This window comes from Indicator indicator, chromosome 35 (assembly GCF_027791375.1).
Source record: "Indicator indicator isolate 239-I01 chromosome 35, UM_Iind_1.1, whole genome shotgun sequence".
NCBI lineage: Eukaryota > Metazoa > Chordata > Aves > Piciformes > Indicatoridae > Indicator > Indicator indicator.
Window position 1 is genome coordinate 2,954,464 of NC_072044.1, and position 19,573 is coordinate 2,974,036.

A 19,573-nucleotide genomic window follows, 5' to 3' on the forward strand; every position below is an offset into this window, starting at 1 on the left:
TGAGGGAATTGTATCATAAACCCCTTGAGGGGTCCTGTGAGCAAACAGCTGCAAGCCTCATGGCTCCCCACACTTAACCCATCCCAGTTTTGACAGAGAATGAAGACATTGAATCTGTTTAGTGTGGTGGTCTGGGCCCCCCCATCCTCTCTGGGGAGCAATGCTCAGGTGACATGACTTTCTCCCTGCTGGTCCTGCTGATCTCCAGCACCCATCCTGCTCTCCCCACTTCACACTCATCCTGCTCACAGTAGAGCACAGATCTCCAGGTCCCATCAGACCAGCACCCATCCTGCTCTCCTCACTGCACACTCCAGGTCCCATCAGACCAGCACCCATCCTGCTCTCCTCACTGCAAACTCCAGGTCTCATCAGACCAGCACCCATCCTGCTCTCCTCACTGCACACTCCAGGTCCCATCAGACCAGCACCCATCCTGCTCTCCTCACTGCACACTCCAGGTCCCATCAGACCAGCACCCATCCTGCTCTCCTCACTGCACACTCCAGGTCTCATCAGACCAGCACCCATCCTGCTCTCCTCACTGCACACTCCAGGTCCCATCAGACCAGCACCATCCTGCTCTCCTCACTTCACACTCCAGGTCCATCAGACCAGCACCCATCTGCTCTCCCACTTCACACTCCAGGTCCCATCAGACCAGCACCAATCCTGCTCTCCCCACTTCACACTCCAGGTCCCATCAGCAGCACCATCTGCTCCTCACTGCACACTCCAGTCCCTAACCGCACCTCTGCTCCCCACTGCACACTCCAGGTCCCATCAGACCAGCACCCATCCTGCTCTCCTCACTTCACACTCCAGGTCCCATCAGACCAGCACCCATCCTGCTCTCCCACTCACACTCCAGGTCCATCAACCAGCACCAATCTGCTCTCCTCACTTCACACTCCAGGTCCCATCAGACCAGCACCCATCCTGCTCTCCCCACTTCACACTCCAGGTCCCATCAGACCAGCACCCATCCTGCTCTCCCCACTTCACACTCCAGGTCCCATCAGACCAGCACCCATCCTGCTCTCCTCACTGCACACTCCAGGTCCCATCAGACCAGCACCCATCCTGCTCTCCTCACTGCACACTCCAGGTCCCATCAGACCAGCACCCACCCTGCTCTCCTCACTGCACACTCCAGGTCCCATCAGACCAGCACCCATCCTGCTCTCCTCACTGCACACTCCAGGTCCCATCAGACCAGCACCAATCCTGCTCTCCTCACTTCACACTCCAGGTCCCATCAGACCAGCACCCATCCTGCTCTCCCCACTTCACACTCCAGGTCCCATCAGACCAGCACCCATCCTGCTCTCCTCACTTCACACTCCAGGTCCCATCAGACCAGCACCCACCCTGCTCTCCTCACTTCACACTCAGTCCTCACCAGCACCCTGCTCTCCTCACTTCACACCAGTCCATCAGACCAGCACCCCTGCTCCCACTTCACTCAGCCCATCAGCCCACCCCCTGCTCTCCTCACTGTACACTCCAGGTCCCATCAGACCAGCACCCATCCTGCTCTCCCCTACACTCCAGTCCATCGACCCACCATCTGCTCTCCACTGTCACTCCAGTCCCATCGACCAGCACCATCTGCTCTCCCACTTCACACTCCAGGTCCCATCAGACCAGCACCCATCCTGCTCTCCTCACTGCACACTCCAGGTCCCATCAGACCAGCACCCACCTGCTCTCCTCACTGCACTCAGTCCCATCAGCACCCACCTGCTCCCATCACCTCCAGGTCCCATCAGACCAGCACCCACCTGCTCCTCACTGCACACTCAGTCCATCAGCCAGCACCCACCTGCTCTCCCCACTTCACACTCCAGGTCCCATCAGACCAGCACCCACCCTGCTCTCCCCACTTCACACTCACCCTGCTCACAGTAGGGCACATCAGGTCTCCAGGAGCCATCAGACCAGCACTGGCTGCTCGGGCTGCCCCTCAGCAGGTGGCCAGGGGCACACTGAAATTCCACCTGCTGCCCATAGGTGTAGTTGCCTCTTCCAGGTCTGAGCAAACTCCCGTGGGGGATGGCTGGGCTGGGACACTGCACCTCTGAGGAACACCAGCATCAGAAAGAGCTTCCATGGGTTGGGTCAGGAGGGGAGAGCAGGAGATATCTGCACAGGGCTGTTTCCTCCTGGGCTGACCCAGAGAACCTGTCAATGCTGACAGACATCTCCCAGCTGACCTGGCACCTTCAGGGATGGCAGCTGGCTGCCAGAACCCATTGCTCTGGAAACACAGAATGGTCCAAGCCCTCTGATTTGATTGGATGTTAGGAACAATTTCTTCCCTGCACGAGTGGTCAGGGATTGGAACAGGCTGCCCAGGGAGGTGGTGGAGTCCCCATCCCTGGAGGGGTTCCAGAAATGTGTGTCCAGGGCACTTGGGGCCGTGGTTTAGTGGCCATGGTGGTGTTGGGTTGAAGGTTGGACTGGATGCTCTCAGAGGGCTTTTCCACCTGAAACAATCCTGATCAGCTACAAAGTGTGCTGAAGGGGTTACCACCTCCATCGTTGCACCAGTGTTTGAGCAGCTAAATTATCAGGGCTGCAGCTTTTATTTTTTCCCTCTGTCTTTTCAGCCACACCATCTTTTGAGCACCAAAACGACTGCTGGGGAGAGCCAAAGCCCTGCTCCACGAGGTCCCCATGGCACGGCAGCACCAGTGGCTGGCTGCCAACTGTGATTGCCACAGCTGCACATGGAGGCTTTGCTGGTAAAGTGGAGGCTGCATTGGACTCACCTTGGCAAAGCTTTGGCACTGGGGACCAGGTGAAGTTTGTGAGGCAGGTAGTTGTTGGAGAGACATCAGGGAGCAAAGTGTAGCCAGCTCTGCAGAAGTAGGTCACAGTTTTCCCAACTGGAAACTCCCTCTGGGGGAAGAAGTCTGCGTTGCTGACAGCAGGAGGGTAGTGACAGCGACCTGGTGCCAGAGCAGGGGACAACAGGGACCTTCAGAGCTGGGAGGACCTGTTGGGGATGAAGCTGAGCCCTGCCTTTAGGGGAGCCCCTTGGGCAAGGGTAGAGCAAGAAAGGGGCAGCAGCAACCCTGAGCATCGCTGTAGGGTGTCACAGAGTGGTTTGGGTTGGAAGGGACCTTTAAAGGTCATCTCCTGCTGGTCAGGGACATCTTTTTATAAGGGCTTTTAGTGATGGGATGAGGGAGGATGAATTTGAGTTGGAAGAGGGGAGACTGAGACTGGAGATTAGGAAGAAATTCTTGCCAGTGAGGGTGGGGAGACACTGGCACAGGCTGCCCAGGGAGGTTGTGGATGTCCTCTCCCTGGAGGTGTTCAAGGCCAGGCTGGATGAAGCCTTGAGCAATCTGGGCTGGTGGGAGGTGTCCCTGCCCATGGCAGGGGGTTGGAACTGGATGAGGCAAGGGAAGAAGAGAGCTCTGTGCCTACCTAGGGTGCAGGCAGGGGTCCTTGGTTGCCATCTGCCATTGTGCAGGCACCGCACGAAGCTGTGGCCACCCACGGGGACGTAGCCTTCATCACACTCCAGAGTGGCTGAGTTGCTGTGGAGGATGCTCTCTACAGGCTTCAGCTGCCCATGGGGGATATCTGGGATGGGGCACAGGAGCCCTGTGAATCACCAGAAAACAGAAGGGTTGAGGACTCTCCTTCCCAGGCACAGCTATGGAAAGAGCATCTCCCTGCTCCCCACCTTTCTTCTCCAAGCTCCACCTTAGGTGTTGTCACCCCTTTGGGAACGTTTGGATTGGGGAAATGGACTGAGAAGCACCATGAATTGATTAAAAATAACCCAAACAAGGGGTAAGGGTGGTGCTGGCAGCTGGGGGGCAGCAGCTGCCTCTGCAGGGAGGTGCTGTGGCACTGGAGAAATGTCCCCAAAGGGCTGCTAACAAAGGAACTATCAACTTTCAGGCAGGAACTGCAATTTATTCCTCTTCCCAGAGACATTCATTAGTCAGCAAACCTCCACTTCTGTTCTGAGGTCAGCCTGTGGTGTGCAAACATTGCACCAGTTCCCTTCAGCATGTCTCCAGGCTGCCTCAGGGCTTCAGCATCAACCTTGGCATCAGCCTCATGCCACTCAAATTGGTGACTGTGGCCCTTGTAACTAAAGTGGTAAAAACACTTACTTGTCTAATTGCCTCTTCCCCCTTCTTACCAATACCCTCAGACCATGAAGACATCTTCTGACCCTGGGAACAACTTCTCAGCTAGCTCATGGCTGATTGAAGCAAAGGTTGATAGATTCCCTGCAACACAAGTTCTGAAGTCCAGAGCAGGAGGAGTTCAGCTGACAGAAGACCTGGCCCTGGGCTGTCACAGCAACGAGCTCAGGGCTTCTGAGCCAGTTGTACCTCACACACTGGTCCCCAAGGGAACCCATGTCCCAACATAAGACTTCTGAAAGGCCCTGGGAATTTTGGGTGGCTCTTGGCAAGCACAGGTGCAGCTAAAGAGGAGAAATGGACAACTGGGAGCAGCCACTGAGCTCAGATTGCCCTGGCAAGAACATCAGGCGTGGGAAGAGGTTACAGCAGCCCAGAATCCCAGCATGGTGGGGGTTGGAAGGGACCTCTGGAAATCAGCCAGTCCAACCCCCCTGCTAAAGCAGAGGCACCCACAGCAGGTTAGCAGTGACTTCAGCTAGAGGAAGGTCTCCTGGTGCACTTCACTAACCCCACTGTCAGATAGCTGAGCCCTAAGCAGAGCTGAGCCACAGAAGCAAAGGAAAGAGCAGAGGAGTGACACTCACCCAGACTCCTGCCTGGCTGCAGTACCAGCACCACTGCCAGGAGCTGTCCTGGCCAGAGGAGAGACACCAGCATGGTGTAGGGACCTGCAGGAAGGAGAGAGCCTCTGCCTGCCCTGAGCCTTCCAGGGAAGTGGAAGTGGCTAAGGGAAGTTGGGGACAGGCTAGACAAGCCACCCCCCAGCCCTTCTGACCTCCCCAGGCGAGGGCTGCCCTCTCTGAGCTCTCTGGAGAGGATGTAGCATGGGGAGGAAGTCTCCTCTGCCTCTTTTCTAGGTGGGGACAGTGGGAAAAAAATTCTTTTCCAGCTAGAAGGACTCTGCAGCATCCTGGCCTCAGCTCTGCAGTGGGTGGGGGTGAGGCTGCTGTGCAAAGACCTCCCTGTGCTGCCCTGAGGGAGCTGCAGCCCTCTGTGCTTGATCAACCACCATCTAGCTTCAGGACATGGTCTAGGGATCACAGGGGTGGTGAGTAGGAGGTTGGATGTGATGATCTTAGAGGTCACAGTCTCACAGTGCATCAGAGGTTGGAAGGGACCTCCAGAGAGCATCAGGTCCAACCCCCCTGCCAGAGCAGGATCCCTTAGGGTAGTCTGCACAGGAATGCATCCAGGTGGGGTTGGAAAGCCTCCAGAGAAGGAGACTCCACAACCCCCCTGGGCAGCCTGCTCCAGGGCTCTGTCACCCTCACTGTGAAGAAGTTTCTCCTCATGTTGAGCTGAAATCTTCTCTGTTCCAGTTTGAAGCCATTGTTCCTTGGCTTATCACCCAAAAGATCCTGGCCCCCTCCACTTGACCCCCACCCCTCAGATATTGATAGCCATTGATCAGATCCCCTCTCAGCCTTCTCTTCTCCAGACTCAACAGCCCCAGGGCTCTCAGTCTCTCTTCACAGGGGAGATGCTCAAGTCCCCCCAAGCATCCTCGTGGCTCTCCTTTGAGAGCTCTTTCCTAACTTTAATGCTTCTGTGATTCATTCAGGAGGGATTCTTGGAGCAGCTCTTTCCTTTCCCAGAGCCAGGACAGAGGGATTCAAAGCCAGAGACAGCTGACATTGCAAGTGCAGCTTTATTGGGATCTGGTGGGGAAGGAGTACTGTGCCCATCACAAGGTGGGAGCTGACAGAGCACTTCCCCTCTCCTGGAGGGTGCAGCACAAATGGAGCCACTTCTTCCTTTACACTCCTTTCCAACCTCTGCACCCACAAAGGGGCAGCAAGTGGCACCACCATGGCCTTGGGCACATCCATCCTGGTGCTTCTGCCTTGCTAGAAGCCAAGCTTTGAAGTTTCCTTCATCATGCCTGCTCTGAAGGTCACAGCTAAGCAGGCAGTGAAGTGCTTGGTCACAATAATGAATGCAAGATATGGACAGAGCAGCAATTGGCTATGCTGGATGGCAGCTGGGGCACAGCAGCTGTGGGGTTAGCACAGGCTGATGGCTCTGACCACCCTGTCCTTGCCATCTCCCCATGCCCATGCTCAGCACCCACAAAAATCCTCTTTCCACTCAGTGCCTTTCTAAGTGAGCACTTGTCAGTAGAGCAAACACATCTGATGGATTCATTTGTTGATTTTTAAGGTCCCTTCCCACCCAAACCCAAGGCTGTGATTCTAGATATCATAAATGGAAAGCTTTCAAATGTATAATGTGATGGAGAAAGCCAGCCCAGTGAGCTCTAACAGAATGAGCCAGAAGTAGTCAATTTTGGCCATCCCTCACCATGACCAAAGCTCTTCCTTGGTTGATAATTTTTTTTTTTTCCAGGCTGCTTAAGCATTTGCATGAATTACAAAGCCACAACCCCCACCCCCCTCAGGTCCACAGGATCACTCCACACACGAAGAGGAAGGGTTCTCATGCTACCAGCCAGGACATTCAGGATCTTAGCAGCCTTTCAACCTCCAGGAAGAGTTTCTGGACTTCCAGCAGAGTTTTGATTTCTGCCATAGGAATTCCACACTGGAAAAGTTCAGCATTTCGAAGAACCTTCTCACACACTGGAAGCTTTTTCTTTAAAAGAAGCAGAGAGTGCTGGCATGAGGCTGCTGCAGGACCTAGGTGCTGAGCATCCCCCTCCTGCTGCAGCCCCTCAGTTGGGTCAGGCCAACTGCAACAGAGCAATCCCATCCTTGAGGTCAGACCAATGCAATTCACCCAGTCATTAAGGTTGGAGAAGACCTCAAAGCTCATCCAAAAGCTCATCCAGTCCAACCAGCAACCCAGCCCCACCATGGCCACTAACCCATGGCCACAGCTTTCTTGAACACCTCCAGGGATGATGACTCCACCACCTCCCTGGGCAGTCTGTTCCAATCCCTGACCACTTTGGCAGCAAAGAAATTTTTCCTGATAGCCAACCTAACCCTCCCCTGCTGCAGCTTGAGTCTGCCCCTCCGGAGGCTGCCTGGATGCATTCCTGTGTGGCCTGCCCTGGGTGATCCTGCTTTGGCAGGGGGGTTGGGCTGGATCATCTCTGGAGATCCTTTCTATGATTTCCTCTTGTCCTATCACCTGAATATTAGGGAGAAGAGACCAACCCTCCCCCATCCTCACTCCAACCTCCTTTCAGGGAGCTGTAGAGAGTGAGCAGCTCTGTATCAGCAGCTGTTTGGGAGACAAGACCACGAATGGGGCAAGGTGGAGAGACAGACACAGCCTGGGGTGCAGGTGGTACTTACACAGGTGAGTGGTGGTACCCAGGTGCCATTGGCTGAGCAGGTGGCTTTGGAGTTTTCTCTTGGGTAGTCATCAGGGTGGCACTGGAAGGAGAGGGTTTCATTCACCTCATACCATAACTTGTGTGGACGAACCACTGGGGCACCCTGTCCAGTGGGCCGGAAGCACCGAACTGGGAGGAGAACAAAAGACCCAAACCCAACAGTGTCAAGAGAAGAGCCAGAGCACAAAACACCCTGAAAATTCCACCCCTGATTAGTGACTCAAAGCAGCAGCAGCTGCCTGTGAAAAACCCCCTGGGGGGCATCTGCCCGGCTCTGGTACCCACAGGTGGGCAGAGGAGGGTGCCAGGAGCTGTGCCAGTCTGAGAACCCTTACAGTGAAGAAGTTTATTCTAATGTCCAACTTAAACCTCCCATGGGGCAACTTGAGGCCATTTCCTCTCATGCTATGACTTGTTCCTTGGGAGAAGAGACCAACCCCCAGCTGGCTCCAGCCTCCCTAGGGAGCTGTAGAGAGCCAGAAGGTCTCCCCTGAGACCCCTCCTAGAGCCTGCTTGTAGGGCACTCTTGAGAATAACTCAGCTCTTGCCTGGCAATCACCAGCTTTGAGGAGCTTCTTTCTTCTGCACAGAGGAGAAGGTGCTAGAGGAGCCCCAAGGGCAGACACAGACACAATGCTGCACCCCAACCTCTGCACCCTGGCACAGGAGCCCCTGGGGCTTGTCCCCTGGCTGGTGCCTACCTGGCTGGCAGGTGGGCAGAGGAGGGTGCCAGGAGCTGTCACTCAGGCACTGGCTCTCAGCAGCACCATGCAGTACGAAGCCTTCATCACAGGAGAACCTGACAGTGGCCTTGTAGGGGAAGGTGAACCTCTGTGGAGCCATCCTGCCCCTCTCCACTGCAGGCCTGGGGCACCGAACCACTGTGGGAAGAGAGCAGAGCTGGCAGTGCTGGGGGGGCTGCTGCCCTGCCCCAGGCACCACAGGCACCCAGGTCAGGAGGGGCAGAGCTGCTCCTCATGATGCTCTCTCAACACTTCCCCCCCAGCCAGTGCAAGAGCTGCCTGCAGCAGCCCCCAAGGAGACCCTGCCAGCCCCTGGTGCTGCTGAGCAGCTCCTGGTGCTGAGACCTTCCCACGGGAGCTGGAGGAGCTGCATGGGCATGGAACTGCTCTGGGGTTGGAGCCTCTGGACCAGAGCAGGGAGTGATGCTGGGGTTTAGCCTCACCATCATGCCCAGGCCCTGGCCTCAGTCTGCTCCCCTAGAGGAGACACAACTCACCCTTGCACTCGGGGGCAGGTCCACTCCAGACCAGGTTCACCCCATCTTCAGAGGTGCAGTAGATGGAGGCATCCCCAATGAGGGACAGTCCCTCTGCACAGCTGTAGGTCACCTCTGCTCCATAGGAGAAGTGCTCCTGTCCCAAGCCAGAGTGCTGCCCATGGGTGATGTGTGGAGGAGGGCCACAGACTGTGGAATAAAGGGAACTGGTAAGAAAGGAAACACAGCATGGTGAGGTTGGAAGAGACCTCTGGAGATCATCTAAAGCAGGGGCACTCAACAGCAGCTTCCCCAGGATGGCATCCAGGTGGGCTTGGAATGACTCCAGAGATGGAGACTCCACCACCTCTCTGGCCAGCCTGTTCCAGTGCTCTGCCACCCTCAAAGTGGAGAAGTTCCTCCTCATGTTGAGAAGGAAACACAGGATGGTCACAGGTGATAATCAACATCACTTCTGGGAAATCAGAGCAAGAGGTAACTCCATGCTTCTAGGGTGCTAAATTCACATCAAGTTGCTGCCTGGCTTCTTGCCTCTTGCATCAGCTCAAGGCTCCCACTTCTTGCTCAGCACCCACCAGGGTCTTATCTCAAGGAGAGGACAGCCCAAGACTTTCAGCCCATGAGCTGAAATGATTATCATGAGCCCATGATCAGCATCCTGTTCTCCAGAAGCAGATCATGGAATCATAGAACCATTTTGGTTGGGAAAGGCATTTTAGGTCATCCAGTCCAACCATTCCCTAGCTCTACCAAGGCTGGGGCTAAACCATGGCCCTCAGCACCACATCTCTGCCTCTTGGAAAGCCCTCCAGGGATGGGGATTCAACCACCTCCCTGGGCAGCCTGTTCCAGTCTTGGAGAACCCTTTCAGGGAAGAAGTTTCTTCTAATATCCAACCTAAACCTGCCCTGGTGCAACCTGAGGCCTGAAGCAGGTCAGCCACTGCCTGGTGGTGCTGAGCAGTGATGCAGGAGCTCTCTGCTCAGTGTCACACCTACCTTTGTCACAAAATGGTAAGGAGGGACTCCAGCTCATATCAGGCTGACATGTGGTGGAGTCCTGGCCCCTGAGGACATATCCTGCATCACACTCCAGCCTCAGCTGGGTCCCAACTCTGTAGTCACTTTTGCTTCTATGAACCTCTCTTCCATGAGCAACATCTGGCTTTGGGCAACGAGGTTCTAGAAGGCAGAGAAAGGAAAGGACAACTGTGTAATTCCAGACAGACTCCACCAGAGAAAGAAAAGGACACTGTGATTGCAGACAGAACTCCAGGGATGGTGCTTTCCATGGAGGAGACACTTAGGAAGAACATCTAAACCCTGGGGGAAAGCAGGGACTGTCAGCCAGCTGCAGGGCTGAATGCTTCCTTTGGAACTCCAAGGGAGGTTCAGCCTCCACAGTCAGGCTCCCCTGAGGCTGTTGAGAAAGGAACACACTGCAGAGCCTGTGCAGGTCCATGCCTGACCAAGCCCTTGGGGATCTCAGCACCACACACCCCCTGCAGTCAGCCCAGAGGCTGTACTCATGAAGGTGCTGAGCACCCCACAGGCAGCATTAGGACCAGGACAAGGATTCATCCATGCTCTGGTGCTGGCTGCCCTGTGAGGTGGAGCTGGCTCTTTCCTCCTGGCAAGGGCTTGCTGAGCTGGGCTCAGGCTGCTCCCAGTGGTGCCCCAGTGCTGGGTGAGCAGTTTCAGCAGTCTCAGGGTTTTTTTTTATGCTGTTTATATTTTGCTCTGGGAGAGGAAATGCACTGAGAACATCCTCTGCTCCCAAGCCTTGTGTCAGCAAACCAGCCCAGCCACTGTCCAAAGCACAAATCACAAATCACATCCCCTTCCAGTGGGGTGAGTGTCTCCCAGGCTTCTCAGGAACCTCCTAAGCCTCTGAAAGCTACCAACAGGCAACCCTTTGCATCCCACCTCCCAGACTCCAGCTCAGTCCCTTGCCAAAACCTTTCCCCTGCAGTTCCCAGACAATAGAATGATCTATTTTGGATCTTCTGCTGCCTGCTTCACAGAACCATGGAACTGTTTCAGTTGGAAAAACCTCTAAGATCATCAAGTTCAGCCATCAACCCAACACCACCATGGCCACTACAGCATGTCCCCAGGTGCCATGTGCACACATTTCTTGGACACCTCCAGGGATGGGGACTCCACCAGCTCCCTGGGCAGCCTGTTCCAGTGGTTGAGAACCCTTTCAGTGGAGAAGTTTCTTCTCATCTCCAACCTAAACCTCCCCTGGTGCAACTTGAGGCCATTTCATAGAATCATAGAATCCTAGAATCAGTCAGGGTTGGAAGGGACCACAAGGATCAGCCAGTTCCAACCCCCCTGCCATGCCCAGGGACACCTCACACAGATCAGGCTGGCCAGAGCCTCATCCAGCCTGGCTGCAAACATCTCCAGGGATGGGACCCCAACCATCTCCCTGGACAACCCATTCCAGGCTCTCACCACTCTTCCTGGGGAAGAACTTCTTCCTCACATCCAGCCTGAATCTCCCCACTTCCAGCTTTATTCCATTCCCCCCAGTCCTATCACTACCTGAGAGCCTAAAAAGTCCCTCTCCAGCTTTCTTGTAGTCCCCTTCAGATATTGAAAGGCCACAAGAAGGTCACCTTGGAGCCTTCTCTTCTCCAGACTGAACACTTGGTAGTAGGAAGAAGAGATCAAACCCCACCTCACTTCAACCTCCACGATGCCTGACCAGTTTCTTTCAAGTTACTATGGGAAGAGTAGATCTGGGATAGACAGCAGTGGAGCAGAATCCTCCTTGGCTACCACTTCCAGCTCTGACCTACCTGTAGTGCACTCTGGCACTGGTGGATCCCAGCTCCCATCCCTGAGACACCAAAGGACAAGGTGGTTGGGATGACCTTTGAAAGCGTAGCCATCGTCACAGGTCACTTCCAGCCTGTCTCCAAACACATAATGCTCTTTCTCTTCCCACACATACACAGGCTTCCCATTCCTGATGTCTGGATTTGGGCAACGAATTCCTGAGGAGAGCCCAAAAGTTAGGAAGCGTGAAGGCAGCGAGCACGGCAGAGCCATCTGGCTGAGAGCAGGGTCGTGGTGAACCAGAGGATGGATGTTTTGTAAGACACAGCAGGACACTAAATCTGCCCCAACAGCAGCCCTGGGTGCTCCTAGGCAGGGTGAGATGCCTGGAAGGGTCTCTCCGACTGCAGCACCTGGGGACTCAGCACCACCGGCACTGTTTGCACAGGTTCAAGGGAGTGGAAAGCGCAGGTGGGAAAGCAACTGAGAAGAGGAAGTCACAAGTTCAAGAATCAGGAGTTCAAGAGCCCCACCAAGGGGGGCATCCTGAGCATCCCACCCCTCAACAGCAGGCAACATGCAGGGCATGGAATCACAGAACTGTGGAGGTTGGAAGAGACCTTGGAGATCATCACCTTGGAGGTCCAAGCACTCACCCAGAGCACACAGTGCCACCACTGCTGCTGAGCCACCACCACTAACCCACATCCATGTGTCCCTTAAATCATTCCAGGGATGGTGACTCCACCCTGGGCAGCCTGTTCCAACGCTTGAGAACCCTTTCTGGGAAGAAACTTTTCCTCATATCCAACCTGATCCTCCTTCAGGCACAACTTGAGACCTTTGCCTCTCGTCCTTTCCCTCGCTATGTGTGAGAAGAGCCCAACCCCCAACCTGGCTCCAACCTCCTTTGAGGCAGGTGTAGATCCTTCCCTCAGGAATAATTCTGCCAGATGCCAGGGGCAGGAAGCTGAAGGAACCTGCACTTACTTTCACAAGGCTGGGGAGCTTCAGACCATGTGAAATCTGGCAGACACTTGATGTGCCTGGTGGTCTCTCCTGGGCTGAACTCGTGGCCCTCCCTGCACTCGTAGGTGACGATGGTGTCCACAGGGAACAGGTTCCCAGCCAGCTTTGCTTTGACAGCATTAGACACATCTGGAGGGTTATCACAGCTGCCTAAGAGTGAGACATCAAAGGAGGGAAAGTGCCAGTGAGAAATCAAGGAGGGTCCAGAGTGGTATGGAACGAAAAAAAAAGAGAGGGAGAGAGAATTGGGGTAAAAATCGTGGGCTGGGGGTGTTCTTCTGAGATGCAGGTGGTGGTCTGTGTTCAGTACTTCACAGATCATAGAATACTTTGGGTTGGAAGGGACCCTAAAGATCACCCAGTTCCAACACCCCTGAAAGAACCTGGCCCCATCCTCTTGCCCCCCACACCTTAGCCCTTGCTGAGCATCGCTCAGATCCCCTCTGGGGCTGCTCCTCTCAACAGCCCCAGGGCTCTCAGCCCTTCCTCCTCACAGAGATGCTCCAGGCCCTTCAGCACCTTCATAGCCTCTACTGCACACCAGGGCTGTAGCCTCTATGGCCTCAAGTCATAAATTCCTTGAGTACTAAAGAGAGATTGACCCCAAACCCCCCAAAGCGAATCTCGGAGCCATCACTCCCAAGTCCTAACACTCTCTTAGGGGGGTGGAAACCAACTTGAAGCAAAGCTGCTGGGTGAGGTGGGACAGTGCTGGGTCCACCACACTTACTGAGCTGGCAGAGGGGCAGGGGGGGGTCCCAGAGGCCATCCTCCTTGCAGGTGGAGGTGTCGCTGCCGTTCAGGCTGTAGCGGAAGTTGCAGTCCATGAGGATGGTGTCCTGGTAGCTGTAGGAAAGCTGGAACCCGCTCAGCAGCTTCCCATTTGGGATGCTGGGATGCTCACAGGTAACCACTGCAGCAGGGAAAGAAGCAGAGAGGTTCAACAGGGCACCCACAGCAGCTTGCCCAGGAGCACAATGGCCAGAAGGGGTTGGAAGCTCTGCAGAGAAGGAGACTCCACAACCTCTCTGTACAGCCTGCTCCAGGGCTCCAGCACCCTCACACCCAAGAAGTTTCTCCTCCTGTTCAGATGGAATCTCTTATGTTCAAGTTTGTGCCCACTGCCCCTTGTGCTGTCCCTGGGCACCACTGAAAATCCTGGCCCCATCCTTCTGCCTCCCACCCTCAGTACTAAAGTATTGATCAACATTGATCACATCCCTCTCAGTCTTCTCTTCTCCAGGCTAATGAGCCCCAAGTCCCTCAGCCTTTCTTCCTAAGAGAGATGTTCCAGTCTCCTTGTGGCACATTCTTCAATCCCCACAGCTCCTGATCCCCTTTGCAGTTTTGCACAGACAAGATCCATCATCTGGGCTGCAAACAGCAACAGAACCCTGCTCCCACCTCCCCGCCAACCTGGTGACCATCAGCAGCCATGAGCCCTGCAATGGAAGACTCTAAATCCTCTCCCTGTGACCAAACCCTCATCTGCAAGATGATTCCAGCAACAGAAAGGAGAGAGGCAGCTCCAAGCTCCAGCAGATGGGGCAGCAGGCAGCAGAGGAGGGGCTGTGGCTGGAGCTGCTGCCATACCCCAGGGAGCTCACCCCTCACCCAGGGACCACCTCACCTCTGCACTCTGGGGGTGGCTTGCTCCAGACACCATTGACATTGTCTGTGGTGGTACAGAAGATGGAGGCATCTCCAACCAGTGAGAAAGGTTTCTCTCCCCTCCTGACATTGTGGCACCTGTAAGTCACTGATGCTCCATACTCAAAGCTCTCTTTGTCAGCTGCATTGTGCTCTCCATTAGCTATTTTGGGAGGGGGTAAACAAGGTATTGCTGGGGAGGGAGGGAGGGAAGAAGAAGACAGAAAGGACTTAAAGTCATTTCAAACCAAAGGTCTGGTAAGAAAAAACCTGAAACCCAAGGTGCCAGAAGGGGCAGATCTCAAGAATCATTTGGGTTGGAAAAGACCTGGAAGCTCCTCCAGTCCAACCTTCAGTCCAACACTGCCAAGGCTGGAGCTAAACCATGGCCCTCAGCACCACATCTCTGCTTCTTTTCAACACCTCCAGGCATGGAGATTTGTGTCAAACCATCACAAGATTCCACCAGCTCCCTGGGGAGCCTGTTCCAGTCTTTGAGAACCCTGCCAGCTGCACCATCAAGTTGCACACCAGCCCACAGGCAGCAGAGCTCTGCCCCAGGCACCAACAAGTCTGGGATTTACCATATTGGATACCTGGAAAAACTTTTTTACTGCAAGAGTGGTCAGGCAGCGGAACAGGCTGCCCAGGGAGGTGGTGGAGTCACCATCCCTGGAGGGGTTCAAGAACAAGGCTCTTGGGGCCATGGTTTAGTGGCCAGGGTGGGGTTGGGTTGCTGGTTGGACTGGATGATCTAAGAGGGCTTTTCCAGCTGAAACAATTCTGTGATCCTATGAAAGAGGCAGCAAAAAAAAAAAAAAATCCAACTGGATCATTCTACTGTCTGGGAACTGCTGTGGAGAGGTTTTGGCAAGAGGCTGAGCTGGTGGCTGGCAGGTGGGATGCCAAGGGTTGGCTGTGGGCAGCCTCACACTCAGCTGCCTGACTCCTAGAGAGGAAGGGAAGTCTTTTTTTTTTTTTTTTTTTTTTTTTTTTTTTCTGTAGGATGATGCAAGAATAAACCCAAACCAAACAATAAATCTTTCCAGACTCCCCCATGCATGAAAGTGCTGAAACTCTCAGCAGGGCAATGTGAGTGCTTCTGTGCCCAACCCCAGTGACATTTAAGCAGCAGATCAATTCAGGAGCTCCACTTACCCTCACAGAAGGGAATATCTCTGTCCCACGCAACAATCCCATTGACAATGACACAGTGGATTTGAGGACTTCCAACCAGCCTGTACCTGCATGACACAGAAGAGGAAGTTACTCCACAAACTCAGTTGGGATGTGTTTCACAGAATCATGGATTGTTTTGGTTGGAAGAGGCCTCTAAGAGCATCCAGTCCAACCAGCAACCCAACCCCACCATGGCCACTAAAACCATGGCCCCAAGTGCCATGGCCACACCTTTCTTCACCACCTCCAGGGATGGGGACTCCACCACCTCCCTTGTCAGCCTGTTCCAATCCCTGACCAGGCTTGCAGCAAGGAAATTTTTCATGTCCAGCCTAATCCTCCCCTGGTGCTACTTGAGGCCATTTCCTCTTGTTCTGTTGCCAGATACTTGGGAGAAGAGATCAACCCCCAGCTCACTTCAACCTCTTTCAGGGAGTTGCAATGAGGTCTCTCCTCAACCTCCTCTTCTCCAGGCTGAACACCCCCAGGTCCCTCAGCTGCTCCTCCCCAGCCCTGTTCTCCAGACCCTTCATACTGGATTATTCCATAGGCTGTGATCTTTCATTCACAGTGACCTGCACTGGTAGGGCTTCTGACAGCACAGCCTTGAATCCAGAGGGAAAAGACTTGAGAAGAAAGGGTGGGAAAGAAGAAGCTCCATGTCCTGAGTGCTCCTGGCTTACCCAGTGTTGCAGGTGAAGTTCACTGCTGAACCAAAATAGAACTTTCCTGCTAGGACAAGTCTGCCGTTGTCAGGCTCTCCAGGGTAGCTGCAGAGCTTTGCTGGGGGACAACAGAGTTAGTTCTGGGTGCAGTTTCTTGAGGAATTGGGAAAAGGCAGCAGGAAAACAGAAAACTCCTCCAGTACAGAGCAAAGGGATGGAGCAGAGACCTCCAGATTGCCCTTGCAACCCTCAATTATTCCATAATTCATGATGCTGGTAGGACCTGCACAGCTTCATGGATTGCACTGGGTTGGAAGGGACCCTCCAAGGTCATCCTGTCCCTGCTGACTGCAGGGGGGTTGGATATCTCCAACCAGATCAGGCTGCCCAGGGACACATCAAGTCTGATTCTGACTGTCTCCAGGGATGGAGCCTCAACCACATCCCCAGGCAGCTGTTCCAGTGTCTCACCTCTCATTGTGCAGAACTTCCTCCTGATGTCCAACCTAAACCTCCCCTGCTCCAGTTTCAAACCATTGCCTCTCATCCTATCACTCCAAGCCCTTCTAAACAGTCCCTCCCCAGCCTTCCTGTAAGTCCCCTTCAGATATGGACCATGACCTGCAGCCAGCCTCTGCAGTCAAAGGTTCTGTAGCAACCCTGGCACATGTGAGAGTGTTTCCTCACCTCCTACTGCCAATCTGAAAGACTTTTTCGGAACTGAGAGGTACAAAGTACCTGAGCAGAAGGCCATCCTTTGAGTCAGCAATAAACACAGCCAGCATCAAACCAGATTCCAGCTTCTGCCATCGTGGAACAGTCATAGAATGGCTTAGGTTGGAAGGGACCTTAAAGATCATCCAGTTCCAACCCCCCTGCCATGGGCAGGGATACCTCCCACCAGCCCAGGCTGCTCAAGGTGCCATCCTTGAACACCTCCAAGGAGAGCCCAGTCCTCAGTGGATGACAGCTGGTGCTCCAGGCCAGGTCACTCATCTCCCACTATCCCACAAGGTCCAAAAGCAATCCCAGGAGTCTGTACTCACGCAGACAGAGGTCGGTGGAGCCGTGCCAGTCGCCATTCCTGCCACAGACAAAGGTGTTGGAGACCTCAGCCCTCCTCATGTAGCCTGGCCGACACCTGTATGCCACCTTGGCTCCAGAAGCAAAGGTGCTGAGGCCAAGGAATTCCTCCTTGAGCTCAGCAGACACCAGGCGTGGTGGAGCACTGCAGGAACCTAGAGAGAGGAGCTCCATCAGCAAGATGCTGGGAGCTCAAAGCAGCAGGAGCTCTGGCCTGATTTACTCTGAAGGTCCACCTGAGGGGCCTTAAAATTCCTTAGAGCTAGGAATAAAGAGGAGAAGCACAGCCTGTGCCTGGGGGTCACAGGATAGAATGGGTTGGGTTGGAAGGGACCTTAAAAATCATCCAGGTCCAACCCCCCCACCATGGGCAGGGACACCTCCTGCTAGAGCAGGGTGCTCCAAGCCTCATCCAGCCTGGTCTGAAACACTTCCAGGGATGAGGTGTCCACAATTTCTTGTGTTCCCTTCTCTGGGATGGCTGAGGCTGGCAGGGACAGAGTAGGAGCACACCTCACACCTCACCCAGCAGCTTCAGAGGCTGGGCACACACAAACTGCAGATGAATCCTTCCCTCTCCCCAGTTTGTGTAGCTTCTTGCACCTCTTCAGCTGCAGTAATTTGATGTCCACTTTACAGAGACAGGAGGAAAGGCAAAGGAAGATGGATTCTGATCACAAAGGCTTAGAATGATCTGGAAGTGCAAAGGCAGCAAGGAAAAGAGAAAAACTCAAGCCCTGTGAACCCCAGGAGAAGGTTTTCCTTTGAGGGATCTTAGTTTATCCCTTGCTCCCTCTTCGTGTTCACTTACTCTGGACAGCCACAACAAGAGCAGCAGCAAGGAATAACCCAAGGATGACAGCATGATCCCTCTGCTTCCCTGGCTCCAGAGCTGGCATCTTCCTTTATTCCAGCTTCCCTGCCTGGAGATTCCCACGGAAGTTACTTTTTCCACACCTAGTATCTGTAGAAACAGATAGTTACTTTTTCCACACCTAGAAATCTGTAGAAAGGAATATTTCTCCTCAGGATAAGCACAGCTCATCCAGCCAGGCCTCACTTCTCCAGTCCTAAGCAGCTCCCACAGTGCTGGCTGGAGACCAGAAGCTGCAGGAGCTTCTCGCAGTGCTGCAGGAGAGCAGGGAGCAGTTCCTCTGCTGGCATCTCTGCAGCTTATGGGGCCAAGAGCCAACACAGAGAAGCTGAGCTGCTGGGGCAGAGCTGGATTTGGGTGAGGAACCTTGGCTCCAGCAGACCAGACCCAGAGAAGTGCAATCAGAGCATCAGCAGCACAGCTGCTGGTAGCTGTTAAGCAATTCCTGTGGGCTCTATTCCATGAGTCTCCCTTATTTGCATTTTGGAGAATGCAGCTTGTGATTAAAGTTCAAAAGCATTCTGTTGCCAGTGTGGTGGTCCTCCAGCCAGCCAGCTCCATGCCTGCAGGGCCATGGGGTGGTCTCTAAGCCCCCTAAAACCTGGTTGATGGGTAAAGCCTTTTGGTTTAGCAATCAATCTCTTGGAAGCAAATTCACCATCAGATGAAAGGCTGCTGGAGGCAAGAGGTTCCTCTAAAAAGAAACTCCAAGCAGAGAGAGGGAGAAGGATCTAACCCAAAGGCTTCACCAGCTGAGTGCAGATGACATCAACTGGAGTAAAGCCACAAAGGAGCCAAATCACCCAGGAGGTCAAACTGCTCTGCAACATGGAAGTCAGCACAGTTTGGACTCAGAGTCACAGATTGCATTGGGTTGCAAGGGACCCTCAAAGGTCATCTTGGCCACCCCCCCTGCACTCAGCAGGGACACCTCCAACCAGAGCAGGCTGCCCAGGGCCACATCAAGTCTGACCTTGACTGTCCCCAGGGATGGAGCCTCAACCACATCCCCGGGCAGCTGTTCCAGTGTCTCACCACTCTCACTGTGCAGAGCTTCCTCCTGATGTCCAACCTAAACCTCCCCTGCTCCAGTTTCAAACCATTGCCTCTCATCCTATCACTCTAAGCCCTTCTAAACAGTCCCTCCCCAACCTTCCTGTAGGTCTCCATCAGATATTGAAATGCTGCTTCAAGGTCTCCCCAAAGCCTTCTCTCCTCCAAGCTGAACAGCTCCAATTCCTTCACCTGCTATCCCTAGAGACCCCCAGGAGTCCTCTCTGACTCTGCTGTCCACCATCACCATTTACCAGCCTAAATCTTCCCAACCTCATGTACACTCCAAGTGCCTCCCTACCTCCTGGAAATGAGGCTTTCCTTGATGCTTTCTACCCTAAACCTAACACTTCTCATGGCTGTTTCCTTCCCCTGGCTTTCCCTCAGTATCCACACTCCCACCCCAGCTCTTGGTCTCATTTGATTTCATTTACTCAGCTCTGTGCCTGCTTGAGGTGCAAGAAAGCCCCAACCCAGTTCCCCAGAGCAGCAGCACCCAAAGCTGCACTGCTCAAAGCCTTCTTACCTGGAG

General features: G+C 54.1%; 1 protein-coding gene across 1 annotated transcript in view; it reads right to left on the reverse strand.

Annotated features, from left to right (window-relative positions):
• The window catches only part of LOC128978038 (complement receptor type 2-like), a 46,393-nt gene extending 28,380 nt beyond the window's left edge, over positions 1 to 18,013 (reverse strand). The window contains exons 1-14 of the mRNA XM_054395783.1: positions 17,926 to 18,013; positions 17,078 to 17,269; positions 16,050 to 16,149; positions 15,346 to 15,431; positions 14,168 to 14,380; positions 13,268 to 13,450; positions 12,499 to 12,687; positions 11,529 to 11,726; positions 9,718 to 9,900; positions 8,720 to 8,908; positions 8,181 to 8,360; positions 7,439 to 7,608; positions 6,649 to 6,770; positions 1,706 to 1,794 (exon numbers count right to left, since the gene is read on the reverse strand). Coding sequence (XP_054251758.1) covers positions 1,706 to 1,794; positions 6,649 to 6,770; positions 7,439 to 7,608; positions 8,181 to 8,360; positions 8,720 to 8,908; positions 9,718 to 9,900; positions 11,529 to 11,726; positions 12,499 to 12,687; positions 13,268 to 13,450; positions 14,168 to 14,380; positions 15,346 to 15,431; positions 16,050 to 16,149; positions 17,078 to 17,269; positions 17,926 to 18,013 — 2,182 coding nt within the window. The remainder of the gene's footprint in view (positions 1 to 1,705; positions 1,795 to 6,648; positions 6,771 to 7,438; positions 7,609 to 8,180; positions 8,361 to 8,719; positions 8,909 to 9,717; positions 9,901 to 11,528; positions 11,727 to 12,498; positions 12,688 to 13,267; positions 13,451 to 14,167; positions 14,381 to 15,345; positions 15,432 to 16,049; positions 16,150 to 17,077; positions 17,270 to 17,925) is intronic.
• Positions 18,014 to 19,573: the final 1,560 nt, after the last annotated feature.